General features: G+C 50.5%; 3 protein-coding genes across 16 annotated transcripts in view; all 3 read left to right on the plus strand.

Annotated features, from left to right (window-relative positions):
• LOC105472007 (calcium voltage-gated channel subunit alpha1 B) overlaps positions 1-4,455 on the plus strand; it is a 253,579-nt gene extending 249,124 nt beyond the window's left edge. For all 14 annotated transcript variants that reach the window (XM_071078713.1, XM_071078714.1, XM_071078711.1 and 11 more), the window contains 3 exons: positions 50-254; positions 514-764; positions 1,353-4,455. In XM_071078713.1, coding sequence (XP_070934814.1) covers positions 50-254; positions 514-764; positions 1,353-1,883 — 987 coding nt within the window. In that variant the 3' untranslated portion in view covers positions 1,884-4,455. The remainder of the gene's footprint in view (positions 1-49; positions 255-513; positions 765-1,352) is intronic.
• A 652-nt stretch (positions 4,456-5,107) lies between these two features.
• LOC139358060 (uncharacterized) lies at positions 5,108-8,227 on the plus strand. Its single transcript, XM_071077430.1, has 3 exons — positions 5,108-5,113; positions 5,910-6,171; positions 6,838-8,227. Exons 1-3 carry the CDS (start codon positions 5,108-5,110, stop codon positions 7,227-7,229), a joined length of 660 nt encoding a protein of 219 aa, XP_070933531.1. The 3' UTR covers positions 7,230-8,227.
• Positions 8,228-10,628: 2,401 nt separating this feature from the next.
• On the plus strand, positions 10,629-13,454 carry LOC139358342 (protein GVQW1-like). The gene has a single exon (XM_071078890.1). The coding sequence runs from the start codon at positions 10,846-10,848 to the stop codon at positions 11,215-11,217; it is 372 nt and encodes a 123-aa protein (XP_070934991.1). The 5' UTR covers positions 10,629-10,845; the 3' UTR covers positions 11,218-13,454.
• Positions 13,455-13,510: the final 56 nt, after the last annotated feature.

Consider the following 13,510-nt stretch of genomic DNA (forward strand, 5'->3'; position numbering starts at 1 on the left):
CCCTAGGCCCACTGTCAGTCCTTTGCCCACCCCTGTCCTTTGCTCACAGCCCGTCACAGATGCCAGCCCCATGAAGCGCTCCATCTCCACGCTGGCCCAGAGGCCCCGCGGGACTCATCTCTGCAGCACCACCCCGGACCGCCCACCCCCTAGCCAGGCACCACACCACCACCACCACCGCTGCCACCGCCGCAGGGACAGGAAGCAGAGGTCCCTGGAGAAGGGGCCCAGCCTGTCTGCCGATACGGATGGTGGTGCGTGTGGAGGGGCCCAGGGAGCCCCTCAGGGAGCTGTGGCCTGAGTCAGGGGGTCCAAGCAGCCCATGGGGTACCCTCTTCCTTTGTGGGCCTCATGACCCCATAACCAGCCGGAGCAGGGTGAGGCTGAGGCCCAGGCCCTAACCCTCACCCTAGTCCTCCCCTGGCACCGCCTGAATTCTGTCCTGTTGGCGCCGGGGGTCAGGGGTCCCTGCCTTGGGCCTGGCCACGCTAACTGCTTCTCTTCCCTGGCCAGCACCAAGCAGTGGTTCGGGGCCAGGGCTGCCCCCGGGAGAGGGGCCTACAGGCTGCCGGCGGGAACGAGAGCGCCGGCAGGAGCGGGGCCGGTCCCAGGAGCGGAGGCAGCCCTCATCCTCCTCCTCGGAGAAGCAGCGCTTCTACTCCTGTGACCGCTTTGGGGGCCGTGAGCCCCTGAAGCCCAAGCCCTCCCTTAGCAGCCACCCCACGTCGCCAACAGCTGGCCAGGAGCCAGGTCCCCACCCACAGGTAAGAGGAATAGGTGAGAAGGTCAGGGTCCAGCTGCCTCTCCCTTGGCCCAGCACCACTGTCCCACAGGCCCCTCCCTCTCCCCAGGGCCTCCCCACTGCCCTTTGTTGTTCCCAGCAACCCCAAGGGCTGGGCACCCCCTCTGTGCCCTGTCCTGGAGCCCGCGTCTGCACCCTACCCCAGCTGTGTTCTCCTCAAGCTCCTGCCTGGGTCACCCTGGGATGGTGGTTCTGTGTCCTCATCCTCTTTCAGACCTGGGCCCCCAAATCCTCACCTCTCTCTCAGTCACTTCTTGACTCTTCTTCCCTGACCGTGGTGGTTGGGCTTTTGTTTTGTCCTTTTCCCTGGCCCTAGCCTGTCCCTTCCCATCACCTGCTCTCCCCCACCCCATTCCTGGGCCTGACCGTGACCATCGCCCTCCTGCACACACAGGTGCCTGTTGCCTCCCTGGCCACCGCGGCCCAGTTTGTCCGCCATTGCCTCCCTCTCTCCTCTCATCCCCCCAGGCACCTGTGTGTGATGTGCTCTGTCTGTTGGTTCGGCTTTTTTTTTTTTATCTTTGATTTGTTCTGGTCCATTTTTGTGTAGGGCAGTGGTTCCGTGAACGGGAGCCCCTTGCTGTCAACATCTGGTGCTAGCACCCCCGGCCGTGGTGGGCGGAGGCAGCTCCCCCAGACACCCCTGACTCCCCGCCCCAGCATCACCTACAAGACCGCCAACTCCTCACCCATCCACTTCGCCGGGGCTCAGACCAGCCTCCCTGCCTTCTCCCCGGGCCGGCTCAGCCGTGGGCTTTCTGAACACAACGCCCTGCTGCAGAAAGACCCCCTCAGCCAGCCCCTGGCCCCTGGTTCTCGAATCGGCTCTGACCCTTACCTGGGGCAGCGTCTGGACAGCGAGGCCTCTGTCCACGCCCTGCCTGAGGACACGCTCACTTTCGAGGAGGCTGTGGCCACCAACTCAGGCCGCTCCTCCAGGACTTCCTACGTGTCCTCCCTGACCTCCCAGTCTCACCCTCTCCGCCGCGTGCCCAATGGTTACCACTGCACCCTGGGACTCAGCTCAGGCGGCCGAGCACGGCACAGCTACCACCACCCTGACCAAGACCACTGGTGCTAGCTGCACCGTCACTGCTCAGACGCCTGCGTGCAGCAGGCCTGTGTTCCAGTGGATGAGTTTTATCATCCACACGGGCAGCAGCCCCGGGGGGGAGGCCTCGCCCACCTTGGTGAGGCTCCTGCGGCCCCTCCCTCCCCCTCCTTCCCTCTTTTACTCTAGACGACGAATAAAGCCCTGTTAGAGGATGCGGCTCTCTGTCCCCTTCCTGTCCTGCCTTCCTGGGTCTCGTACCACACACCAGACCCTAAAGTGCAGGCTGCTGTGTGTAGCTGAGAAGGACCCAGGAGTCCAAATCCCGTGTCCTGGGACTCAGCATCCAGGGTGGCTTGGAGCCGTTGTGAGGAGCTCTGCGTCCTGTGGGGAGCACCCTTCACGCGGCCGTGCAGCAGAGAAGCAGGGCCCACCTGAAAGCGCGCCGAGACCTCGGGACGGAGGGGATGGGAAGGGGAAACGGTCGTGGCTTGTGCAGCCCGCCAGTGTCAGTGAACGCTCGCTCAGACACGCTCTGTCCCTCCCTGGACACCGTCAGCCCCACAGGGACTGAGTTGGAAAGTGTTCTTACTGTGGTTTTGATTTTTAATTGCAACACCTCTCAGTCTTGTCACTTCTATATACTTGATGTAGAAAAAATAGAAAACCAGAAAAATGGGGAAGGAAATGTTCACATAACTTTAAAAAATCAAACCTGTGGAAGAAAGATGTCAGCTTTTTGCCACGTGTCTTTGTGGCTTATGTGAGGGAGACTCCCTGTGCAGCCCTGTCCAGTCCAGGTGGATCCCAGACGGCCCCTGACTCTGCTGCTCTTGACCAAGTGCCTGACCGCCAGGCCCTCACACCCAGGCACCTGGGCACTGTGGTGTGAGGCGAGGCCTCGGGAACCATCGTGGCAGGATGTTGTGAAAAGTACTCAAAATGGCAGCCAGGTAGCAAGCCCTTGCCAGTGGAGAGTACTGGATGTCATGGTGGGAAACAAGGCAGCCATTTGTTGTCCTCCTCCCACGATTGGAAGGGGTTTCCAGGGAAGCCACAGGGTGGCTGACCATGTGCTTGTGTGAGGCATTTTCAGTCTGTTCTGCATCTGATTCTCAGGGCACACTCTGTGGTGTGTGAAATAGGTTTCCGTCCACACACAGCAGAAGAGAGGGAAAGGCTGGCAGGAAGGAGGGAGACATTGGCTGGGGGCTTGGATGTAGGGCCGTCAGGGCAGGAGGGAGGAAACCCCAGCTGGAATGAAACTCAGAGCAAGTGACCAAGGGAGGACACCTGACGCCCAGCACTGTCCTGGCGCCAGACACGGAGCAGGCAGTCAAGTGAGGTCTGACCCCCATGGCCATGCTCAGGAGAGAAAGACCACGCTCAGGACACTGTCCAAGGTGCACAAGCTGCTGGGAGGCCCTTTGTTTTGTGAAGAAAGGGAGCATTTAGAGCAGTTAGTGGTGGTGTGTCCTCCGTGTTCTGAAATTCCAGATGATCTGTGTTGGATTCTTGGCTTCTACCCCACGATTCTCCTCAAAGAAGTTGTGTGTGATGCGTGTGTGTGTGTCTGTGTCACGGGAGGCACAGTGCCTGTGCAGGTGTGCTCAGTGTGTGGATGTCATTAACCCATAGGGCTATGCAACAAAAGACACATTTACTAGAAATAAAACACACAAGACCGCTGCCTGGTCTCGGGGTTCAGCATGATTGTGACCAAACCTTTTTATAGAATTTCCTTACCTGAAGGCACAACGCTCTGGAACTTTAACGACAACAGAGTATTTTATTCCAATAGAATAAACCAGGAATCTCGGACTATGCATGTGATCACTGTGCTCATGTTGCAAAGTAGAAGGATGTGTATTTTGACTGATGTTTTGTCTCTTGTTCCCCCGCCCCCAGCCCATGTTATCTTGGGTGTCAAATGTGTCCATTCCATGCAGAACCACAGCCATTTCCCCAGGCAGTGTTGGGTCGAGAGTCCACTTTTCTAGACCCACACAGCCTAGCTGGCTTGTCTGGACTCTTCTAGGCATTGGAATTGATGAAAACTACAGGGAGCGGGGAAAGGAGACATTATGTCTTGTTTTCCTGACTTTGGGTTTTGTTTCTCACTGTGTCTTCTCCAGCTATCATATATGTCCCCTGAATCTCATAGTGAGTTGCCAAATTTGAAATGCATCACCCAGTTGTCTGCATCTGGAACCAGTCAAGCAGTGGCTGTAGTTTGAACAAGTTATGTGTGCATGTAACATATATACATATATACATATATACAAGTATGTGCATGATAATGTATATCTTCGTACTTTTTGATACAATGTATTCATTTAATTTTTAATTATATTTGATATAAATCAAAGGTTTGTTGCAAAACTTTATATTTAAGAAGTGTTAAAAAAAAAAAAAAGTCCCAACCATGCAACACAACTGGGACCTACTTCAAAAAAATTCTGTGATTGACTAGTTTGCTGCCTGAGTAATATTTATCAGCCAAACTTTGGATTCTGCTATTGTTTCTACAATGACATTTTGTATGAAGCAAAGTCCTTGAATTAAAATAAAAACTTAGCAAAAAATCAAAAACAAAACCCCACCATGCTGCCATTGGTATATGCAAGGGTGTGGGCCTGGGGTGCCCTGCCAGAAGGGGTCAGAAGAAAGTGAGAACTGCAGTTTGTTGTTGTTGTTGATTGTGACAGAGTCTTGCTCTTGTTGCCCAGGCTAGAGTGCAGTGAGGCAATCTCAGCTCACTGCAACCTCTGCCTCCTGGGTTCAAGCAGTTCTCCTGTCTCAGCCTCCCGAGTAGCTGGGATTACAGATGCACACCACCATGCCCAATACAAAATAATTTTTGTATTTTTAGTAATGACAGGGTTTCACCATGTTGGCCAGGCTGGTCTCAAACTCCTGACCTCAAGTGATCTGCCTGCCTTGGCCTCCCAAAGTGCTGGGATTACAGATGTGAGCCACCATGCCTGGCCTGCAGTTTGTTTTCAGTGCAAGTATGGGATCAGGTTTTGAGAGTGTGGTGAGGATCAAGGGAGGCACTTGGCAAGAGGAGGCAGATTCAGCTTCCCTGGGGATCAGGGTTAGGGTTGGTTAAGATTACAGTGGTGGGTTGGGGTTGGGGTTGGATAGATGGTGGAGGAGGTTCTGGGAGGCTAAGTCTGGGGCACAGAGCTCCTCTTAAGATGCCCCAATAATCATTCACTCTGCAGTTAAAATGTCAGGATATTGCTAGCTACATGCTGGTAAGGACAAAGGGAACATTCTTAAGAGAAACCTGGCACCATAAGTACGGATTAGGGCAGAGAAGGACATTCGAAAGAGATAGGCAGGCACAGTAGGTACAGACATGACCACTGTAGAATCTTCCTGGAGTGGCAGGAAGGAGCCCAGCCCCAGCAGTGGAGTCACACTGATCACTGCACATATGTGTCAACCAACAGTGAGGGGGTCCCACAAGCCTAGGTGGGGCAAGTCAGGGATCTAAGGAAGGAGCAGGAAAACCAGACAAAAGAGGTGGAGACTTGAGGAATGTGAAGAAGTTCAACAGAAAACTCCCTGCTCAGGACCCTGGAACTGTTTTCTTGCAGATCAGCCCCACTCCTCCCTTGAGGCGTACTTGTTTTTTCTACAATATGCTCTTTATATTTCTTTGCAATGAAGTTATCTGCCATCTTTGTACTGCCTCTTGGTGAAAATCTTTATTTCAAGTTAGACAAGAACTGGGACATCAGATCTCCCCAGTATTAGCTCCGTTTCAGTTTGAATTTGCAGAATTGATAGCGCTGAACGACCTGCGCTCCGAGTTTAAGTGGTGTAGGAAGAGGCCAGCAGGGGGTGCTCGGCTGTCACACTGGGAGCAAGAGGGCCCTGCAGTGTCCCCAGCCGCCAGCAGGGGGCGTGCCGCCACTACACTGGGAGCAAGAGGGCCCTGCAGTGCCCTGGCCGCCAGCAGGGGGTGCACGGGCACCACACCTTGAGCAAGAGGGCCCTGCAGTGCCCTGGTTTCCAGCAGGGGGCGCAAGGCCATGACACCGTGAGCAAGAGATCCCTGCAGTGCCCCCAGCTGCCAACAGGGGGCGCTGGTGTCTGCACCGTGAGCAACTGGGCCCTGCAGTGCCCTCGGCTGCCAGCAGGGGGCGCCAGCCACACCCCTCCCCCTTCCGGCTCCGCGTCATCAGCAAGAGGGCCCGCAGGCCACCAGCAGGGCGTCCACACCCGGCCGATGCGAGGGTGAAGCCCGCGTTCTCCTCAGCACAGACCCAGAGGGCACCGCCTCACTTTGGGACAACTCGTGGCCACGGTGAGTAAAATCCTTCCTGTTTACAGCCGTGACTACTGAGGGTCAGAGACCAGTAAGAGGGGTTGGTGTGGAAAACTGGAAACCAAAAGCCCCTCTGAATCCTGTGCACTGAAGTTCTCCCCACCCAAGGCGAGGTGAGCACAGTGCGAGGTCCACACCGCAGCCTTGGAACACCAATGGAGCGTTCCTAATGCAGATATGACTCCCAAATACGAATATGTCGCTCGCAGTGCTCATGTAACAAACACCTGGAACGCTAATGCACTGCCTCAATACGGAAATGTTAATATAAAACCCGTTGGGAGGCGGAGCTTGCAGTGAGCTGAGATCCGGCCACTGCACTCCAGCCCGGGCGACAGAGCGAGACTCCGTCTCAAAAAAAAAAAAAAAATAATAAAAAATAAAACCCGGTGCCCCCCACACGGCCCTGCAGTCCCGGCTCATAATAATTGACACCGACATAATCAATACAAACGTAGCCTCCAGCTGCTCACAGCTGCTGCTGAGCTGGAGCTGCCTCAGGCTCGGCCTCCACCGTGGAGTTTGTTGTCGTCTCTGCTTCACGGACGTGGAATTGACACAGTTGTTTTCATTGCTTCCCAGTAATTCCATACTTTCAGGAAACTTGCAACGGTAGTGTGGAGTTTTCTTTCTCTTTTCTCTCAGATTCCTCCGTGGTTGTTGCTGAGCCAGATCTGCAACTTCACAGAAAACACCCCAGTGTTTTTCACCCAAAACGGAGACCCCTCCCAGGTAAGCGCCAGGTGACCCCAGCACAGGAGGCCTCGTTCCTGCCTGAGGGTCAGGTCCGCAGGCCCGTGTTTCACTTTGCAGCCGCCCGGGCTGGGTGGAAAATCTCTCTTTCCATCTGGGTCCAGTTTTCCTTTTCTGGAGCCTTCGCAGAGGTGAAGAGCAGAGCTGCCCCCAGGCTGGGTCTGCAGAGCGGTTCCCCCTGGGCAGGTACCGACGCTGCACTCCAGGTGGGAACTCGCAGGCTCTGGCCATGCCCTGCTCAGCACAGTCCCCCGGAGGAGCAGAGACCCACCCACACCCCATAGAGCTCTCAGGGTGATTGTGACAAAACTCTCCTTTACAAACAAGTCTCATCCCATCACTCTCCTTATTTAACTCTAACGATGATTTCCCACTGGGCTCAGAACAGGGATCGCAGAGCTGACCTGCCCCCAGTCCCTGAGCACTCCCACCTGCTGCCGTCTCCTGCCCAGTCCAGCCCAGCCCAGCCCAGCTGCCTGCTTTGCGGCCCCCACCTACAGGGACACAGCAGGCTCTTGGGGGTCTTGGGAACTCTACGCACATCCAACACCCCCTTATCAAATACTCTAAGATTCTGTCTACCTAGATCCTTAAAGTCACAGTGGTTATGATGTGTTCTAACATGATTTTTTCAGACAAAAAAAAAAAAAAAGTTTGGTAGATCATATGTGAGAATCACCCTTAATTTATAAATCAAGGAAATAGATACATAAAAGCAGAGTCCATATTTGGGATAATCAGTAAAGAAAAATAAAATCTCAGTGCAGAATGAAAGGCAAAGGGCACAATTGATCATTGAAATTTCATGAGAGTTTACTGGACAGAATATTACCTTACTGTATTTTCCAACCCTGTGTGTGTGTATGTGTGTGCATATCACACACACACCAGTTGCAAAAAATTTCAGATTTAAACACTTATGTTTCCTTTTTTTTTTTTTTTTTTTTTTTTTTTTTTGAGATGGATGGAGTCTGGCTCTGTCACCCAGGCTGGAGTGCAGTGGTGTGATCTCAGCTCACTGCAACCTACACCTCCCAGGTTCAAGTGACTCTCCTGCCTCAGCCTACCGAGTAGTTGGAATTACAGGTGCCTGCCACCACGCCCGGCTAATGTTTGTATTTTTAGTAGAGATGGAGTTTCACCATGTTGGCCAGCTGGTCTAGAACTCCTGACCTCAGGTGATCTGCCTGCCTCGGTTTCCCAAAGTGCTGGGATTAGAGATGTGAGCCACCTCACCTTGCCCACTCATATTTACTTAATTAGTCAATACAGTTGATTAAGAAGTTAGGATTAGGGTTGGGGTTAGGGGTTAGGATTAGGGTTAGTTTTAGGGGTTAGGGTTTAGGGTTAGGGTTAGTTTTAGGGGTTAAGGGTTAGGGTTAGGGGTTAGGGTTAGGGTTAGCTTTAGGGGTTAGGGTTAGGGTTTAGGGTTAGTGTTTGGGTTTGGGTTTGGTAGGGTTAGAGCTAGGGTTAGGGTTAGGGTTTAGGGTTAGGGTTCAGGTTTGTGTTCAGTTAGTGTTAGGTCTAGGGTTTGGGTTAGGAGAATTGTTTGAACCTGGGAGGCAGAGGTTGCAGTGAGCCGACAGTTCACCACTGCTCTCCAACCCAGGCGATAGTGGGAGAATCCGTCTCAAAACAAAACAAAACAAAAAGATATTAAGTAATACCTACTTTTAATAGTCATGAGCAACATTTTTTAAAATGTTGGTCACTTCATTTTTTCATTGCCCCAGCCATGTCTCATATGCAAACATCCTCGTGCTTATTTCATGCAGTTTTAGACTCAATCTGCAGACGAGCTGATGACCACCTTCTACAAGTGCAGCAATGCTCAGTGTGGATGCTACTGGAGGGATTAGGGCTAGGATAGCCTAGCTGCTTCAGTGTGTGCTTACCTTGTCCCTTGGGGTAGATGCTTAGCTGGCAGTATGAATCGTGTATCCTGAGGGTCTTTGCTGGTGTGGTGGAAAGATAAACCTTTTGAGGTGAAGAGCCAGGGTGTCAGGAAATGTGGCCTATCTGCTAGTCAGAGTGGATGAAGTCATGAATGTTGGAGAGTTTTTCTGTGTGGGGAGGAGACAGAGACCTGTAACTAAGTATGCTCTGTTTAAAGTCCTGTTCTTTCATCTTCTACATTTATTGGCAGTTGACATTCCCTTCCTCCCAATCAACACTATTTGTTTTTTATTTTTTGAGACAGAGTCTCACTCTGTTGCCCAGGCTGGAGTGCAGTGGCATGATCTGTGCTCACTGCAAACTCCGCCTCCCGGGTTCACACCATTCTCCTGCCTCAGCCTCCTGAGTAGCTGGGACTACAGGCACATGCCACCACTCCTGGCTAATTTTTTTTATTTTTAGTATAGACGGGGTTTCACCATGTTAGCCTAGATGCTGTTGATCTGACCTCGTGATCCACCCGCCTCAGCCTCCCAAAGTGCTGGGATTACAAGCGTGAGCCACCGCATCCAGCCTCAATCAACACTCTTAAATATTTGTAGTGTTTGCAAAACTTTGTACATTAAATGTCTCTAAATATTTAACTGCTACTTGTAAACTTAATTTAGTATTTATTTTAATCAAAATTCTGAATATTTCATTAAAATGAAAGTTCTAATATTGCCTTCTCAGTGTTTTAAATAGCTTGTTAGGTAGAAAGCAAACCCCAAATCACAGTGATCCCAAAATTGACTACATACTTAGATTTGAACAGGCTATGAAAATCCTCATCACTGGTATTTCAATTTATTTCTTTACTCCTATTCTTATTCCCTTATTCATTTTTTGAACCTTCCCTGATTGCTTACTAGGGTTGCATTAAATGTATAAAATTCTAATTTTTTTTTTTTTTGAGACAGAGTCTCGCTCTGTCACCCAGGCTAAAGTGCAGTGGCATGATCTCGGCCACCATGCCCAGCTAATTTTTTGTCTTTTTTGTAGAAACGGGGTTTCCTCATGTTAGACAGGCTGGTCTCGAACACCTGACCTCAGATGATCCACCTGCCTTGGCCTCCCAAAGTGCTGGGATTACAGGCATGAGCCACTGTGCCCGGCACTATGTTTTTATACTTTATACTTTCTATGTTAATCATTCAACTCTAAGAAGAGAAAGGATGCCTCAGACTAGCTGGGTCTAGGTTATTGATAGACTGATTCTTGGTCAAGGCCCCAGTCTTAATTGCTTTCTAAATCAATCTCTTTCTCTTTCTCAGAAAGAGATGGGGTGTTGTTTATGTTGCCCAGGAAGGCCTCAAACACCCAGGCTCAAGTGATCCTGCCGCCTTGGTCTCTGAGTAGCTGCCACCACTCCCCACTCCAAATCTTTTTTTTTTTGAGATGGAGCCTTGCTCTGTCTCCCATGCTGGAGTGCAGTGGCCCAATCTTGGCTCACTGCAAGCTCCGCCTCCTGGGTTCACGCCATTCTCCTGCCTCAGCCTCCCAAGAAGCTGGGACTACAGGTGCCCGCCACCACGCCTGGCTAATTTTTTGCATTTTTAGTAGAGACGGGGTTTCATCGTGTTAGCCAGGATGGTCTCGATCTCCTGACCTCGTGATCCACCTGCCTTGGCCTTTTTTTTTTTTTTTTTTTTTTGAGACACGGTTTTGCTCTGTTGCCCAGGCTGGAGTGCAGTGGCATGATCTTAGCTCACTGCAACCTCTGCCTCCCAGGTTCAAGCGATTCTCCTGCCTCAGCCTCCCAAGTAGCTGTGATTACAGGCATGCGCCACCATGCCCAGCAAATTATTGTATTTTTAGTAAAGACTGCGTTTTGCCATGTTGGCCAGGCTGGTCTTGGACTCCTGGCCTCAAGTGATCCTCCCACCTCAGCCTCCCAAAGTGCTGGGATTACAGGTGTGAGCCACCACGCTCAGCCTCCAAATCTTTTTTTTTTTTTTTTTTGAGATGGAGTCTTGCTCTGTTGCTCAGGCTGGAGTGCAGTGGCCGGATCTTGGCTCACTGCAAGCTCCACTTCCTGGGTTTATGCCATTCTCCTGCCTCAGCCTCCCAAGTAGCTGGGATTACAGGCATGTGCCACCACACCCGGCTAATTTTGTATTCCTAGTGGAGATGGGGTTTCTCCATGTTGGTCAGCCTGGTCTCAAACTCCCGACCTCAGGTGATATGCCCACCTTGACCTCCCAAAGTGCTGGGATTATAAGCATGAGCCTCTGCGCCTGGCCAATCTTTACATTTAATATGATTGCTTTCATATTGATTGAACATGTTTACCAGTTCCTGAGCCTGTTATCTCTAATTGGCTCTAGTTCAGAATAGTTTATTTTGGTTTCCCAGATGTGATTTTATCATGTGGGCATTATCTGTAATGTCTTCTGCTTATGCTGTTAGTTTTATTTCCTCAGGTGACAGTTCTTCTGTTCAATTTTGTTGTTGGAAGGCAGCATGGATCCGTGGTACACATCATGTACTCTGAAGCCAGTGTCCCTGACTGCACCTTAGCTATGAAACCCTGGTCAAGTTGCAGAACCTCTGCCTTCATTTCCTCATCTATAAAGTGGATATGATAATAACCTGTTTGAGGGGTTTACAAACTGTTTTCTTAAGGGTCAGAGGCTGAATAGTATAATTACTTACTTTTTAATTTTCTTTGAGACAGGGTCTCACTCTGTTGCCCAGGCTGGATTGTAGAGGCACGATCTCAGCTTACTGCAGCCGGGACCTCCTGGGCTCAAGTGATCCTTCCACCTCAGCCTCTGTAGTGACTGGGACTATAGGTACGCACCATGCCCAGCTAATTTTTGTATTTTTTTTTTCTTTGTAGAGACAGGGTTTTGTCATGCTGCCCAGGCTGGCAACGTCCGTATGTTTTTTATAGGCAATTTTTTAAAAATTTTATACTTTTTCTTTAATTTTTTTGAATTTAACCTCAGAATGTAATTATAGGCAAAATTCAAAACGTAATAATAATTGAGTTTAATTTTTGTAATGTGGGTCTATTACTGAGAAGAGTGGATGCCATTTGCTTAATTGGGGTTCAAAGTTAGTGTTCCCTGTCATCGAAATCAATTGCAAGTGTGCATCTGTGAATGCTGGTTAAGTGCAGGAGAGCAAATGAAGTCTACTATTGACATCACTGAAAAAGTCAATAGATTCACCACTGATAATGGATTCAGATATTTCCCACGGAGTTCTTGCTGATGAATAATACAGTGAAGCCAGGCATGGTGGCTCCTGCCTGTAATCCTAGCACGTTGGGAGGCCAAGGTGGGTGGATCACCTGAGGTCAGAGGTTCAAAACCAGCCTGGCCAACATGGTGAAACCTCATCTCTACTAAAAATGCAAAAATTAGCTGGGCGTGGTGGTGCATGCTTGTAATCCCAGCTACTCTGTGGGGGAAAGGAAGAGAGATCAGACTGTTACTGTGTCTAAGAGAAATTCTTCTGCTTTGAGATGCTGTTAATCTGTAACCTTAGCCCCAACCCTGTGCTTACAGAAACATGTGCTGTGTTGACTCAAGGTTTAGGGAATTTAGGGCTATGCTTCGTTAAATATGTGTTTGCAGGCAGTATGCTTGGTAAAAGTCATCGCCATTCTCCATTCTTGATTCACCAGGGACACAATGCACTGTGGAAAGCTGCAGGGACCTCTGCCCAAGAAAGCCTGGGTTATTGTCCAGGTTTCCCCACACTGAGACAGCCTGAGATATGGCCTCGTGGGAAGGGAAAGACCTTACAGTCCTCCAGCCCGACACCCGTAAAGGGTCTGTGCTGAGGAGGATTAGTGAAAGAGGAAGGCCTCTGCCGTTGAGATAAGAGGAAGGCATCTGTCTCCTGCTCAACCCTGGGAATGGAATGTCTCAGTGTAAAACCCGACCGTACATTCTATTTTCTGAGATAGGAGAAAACCGCCCATGGCTGGAGGTGAGACGTGCTGGCGGCAATACTGCTCTGCTACACTTTACTGCTCTGAGATGTTTGTGTAAAGTCAAACATAAATCTGGCCTACGTGCACATCCAGGCACAGCACTTTTCCTTAAACTGATGACACAGATTCCTTTGCTCACATGTTTTCCTGCTGACCCTCTCCTCACCATTACCCTATAGTCCTGCCACATCCCCCTCACCAAGATAGTAGAGATAGCGATCAATAAATACGGAGGAACTCAGAGACCAGCACCGGTGCAGACCCTCACTTGCTGAGCGCCGGTTCCCTGGGCCCACTTTTCTTCCTGTATACTTTGTCTCTGTGTCTTATTTCTTTTCTCAGTCTCTCGTCTCCACCTTGGAAGAAATACCCACAGGTGTGGAGGGGCAGGCCCCCTTCATTACTTGGGAGGCTGAGGCAGGAGAATCACTTGAATCCAGGAGGTGGAGGTTGCAGTGAGCCAAAACCATGCCACTGGACTCCAGCCTGGGTGACAGAGTGAGACTCCGTCTCAAAAATAATAACAATAATGATGATGCAGTGAAAAACCATACACTTCAAGCACTTTATGTTTTCACAGTCTTCATACATGTGTCCACCTTAGCTTGTTCCTGATCCACACATGCTTTTCCCATCGCCAGTTTTAACACATACTAGATTACACTTCCTTTTTTGCTGCATTAG

The sequence above is a fragment of the Macaca nemestrina genome, chromosome 14 (assembly GCF_043159975.1).
Source record: "Macaca nemestrina isolate mMacNem1 chromosome 14, mMacNem.hap1, whole genome shotgun sequence".
Taxonomy (NCBI): Eukaryota; Metazoa; Chordata; class Mammalia; order Primates; family Cercopithecidae; genus Macaca; species Macaca nemestrina.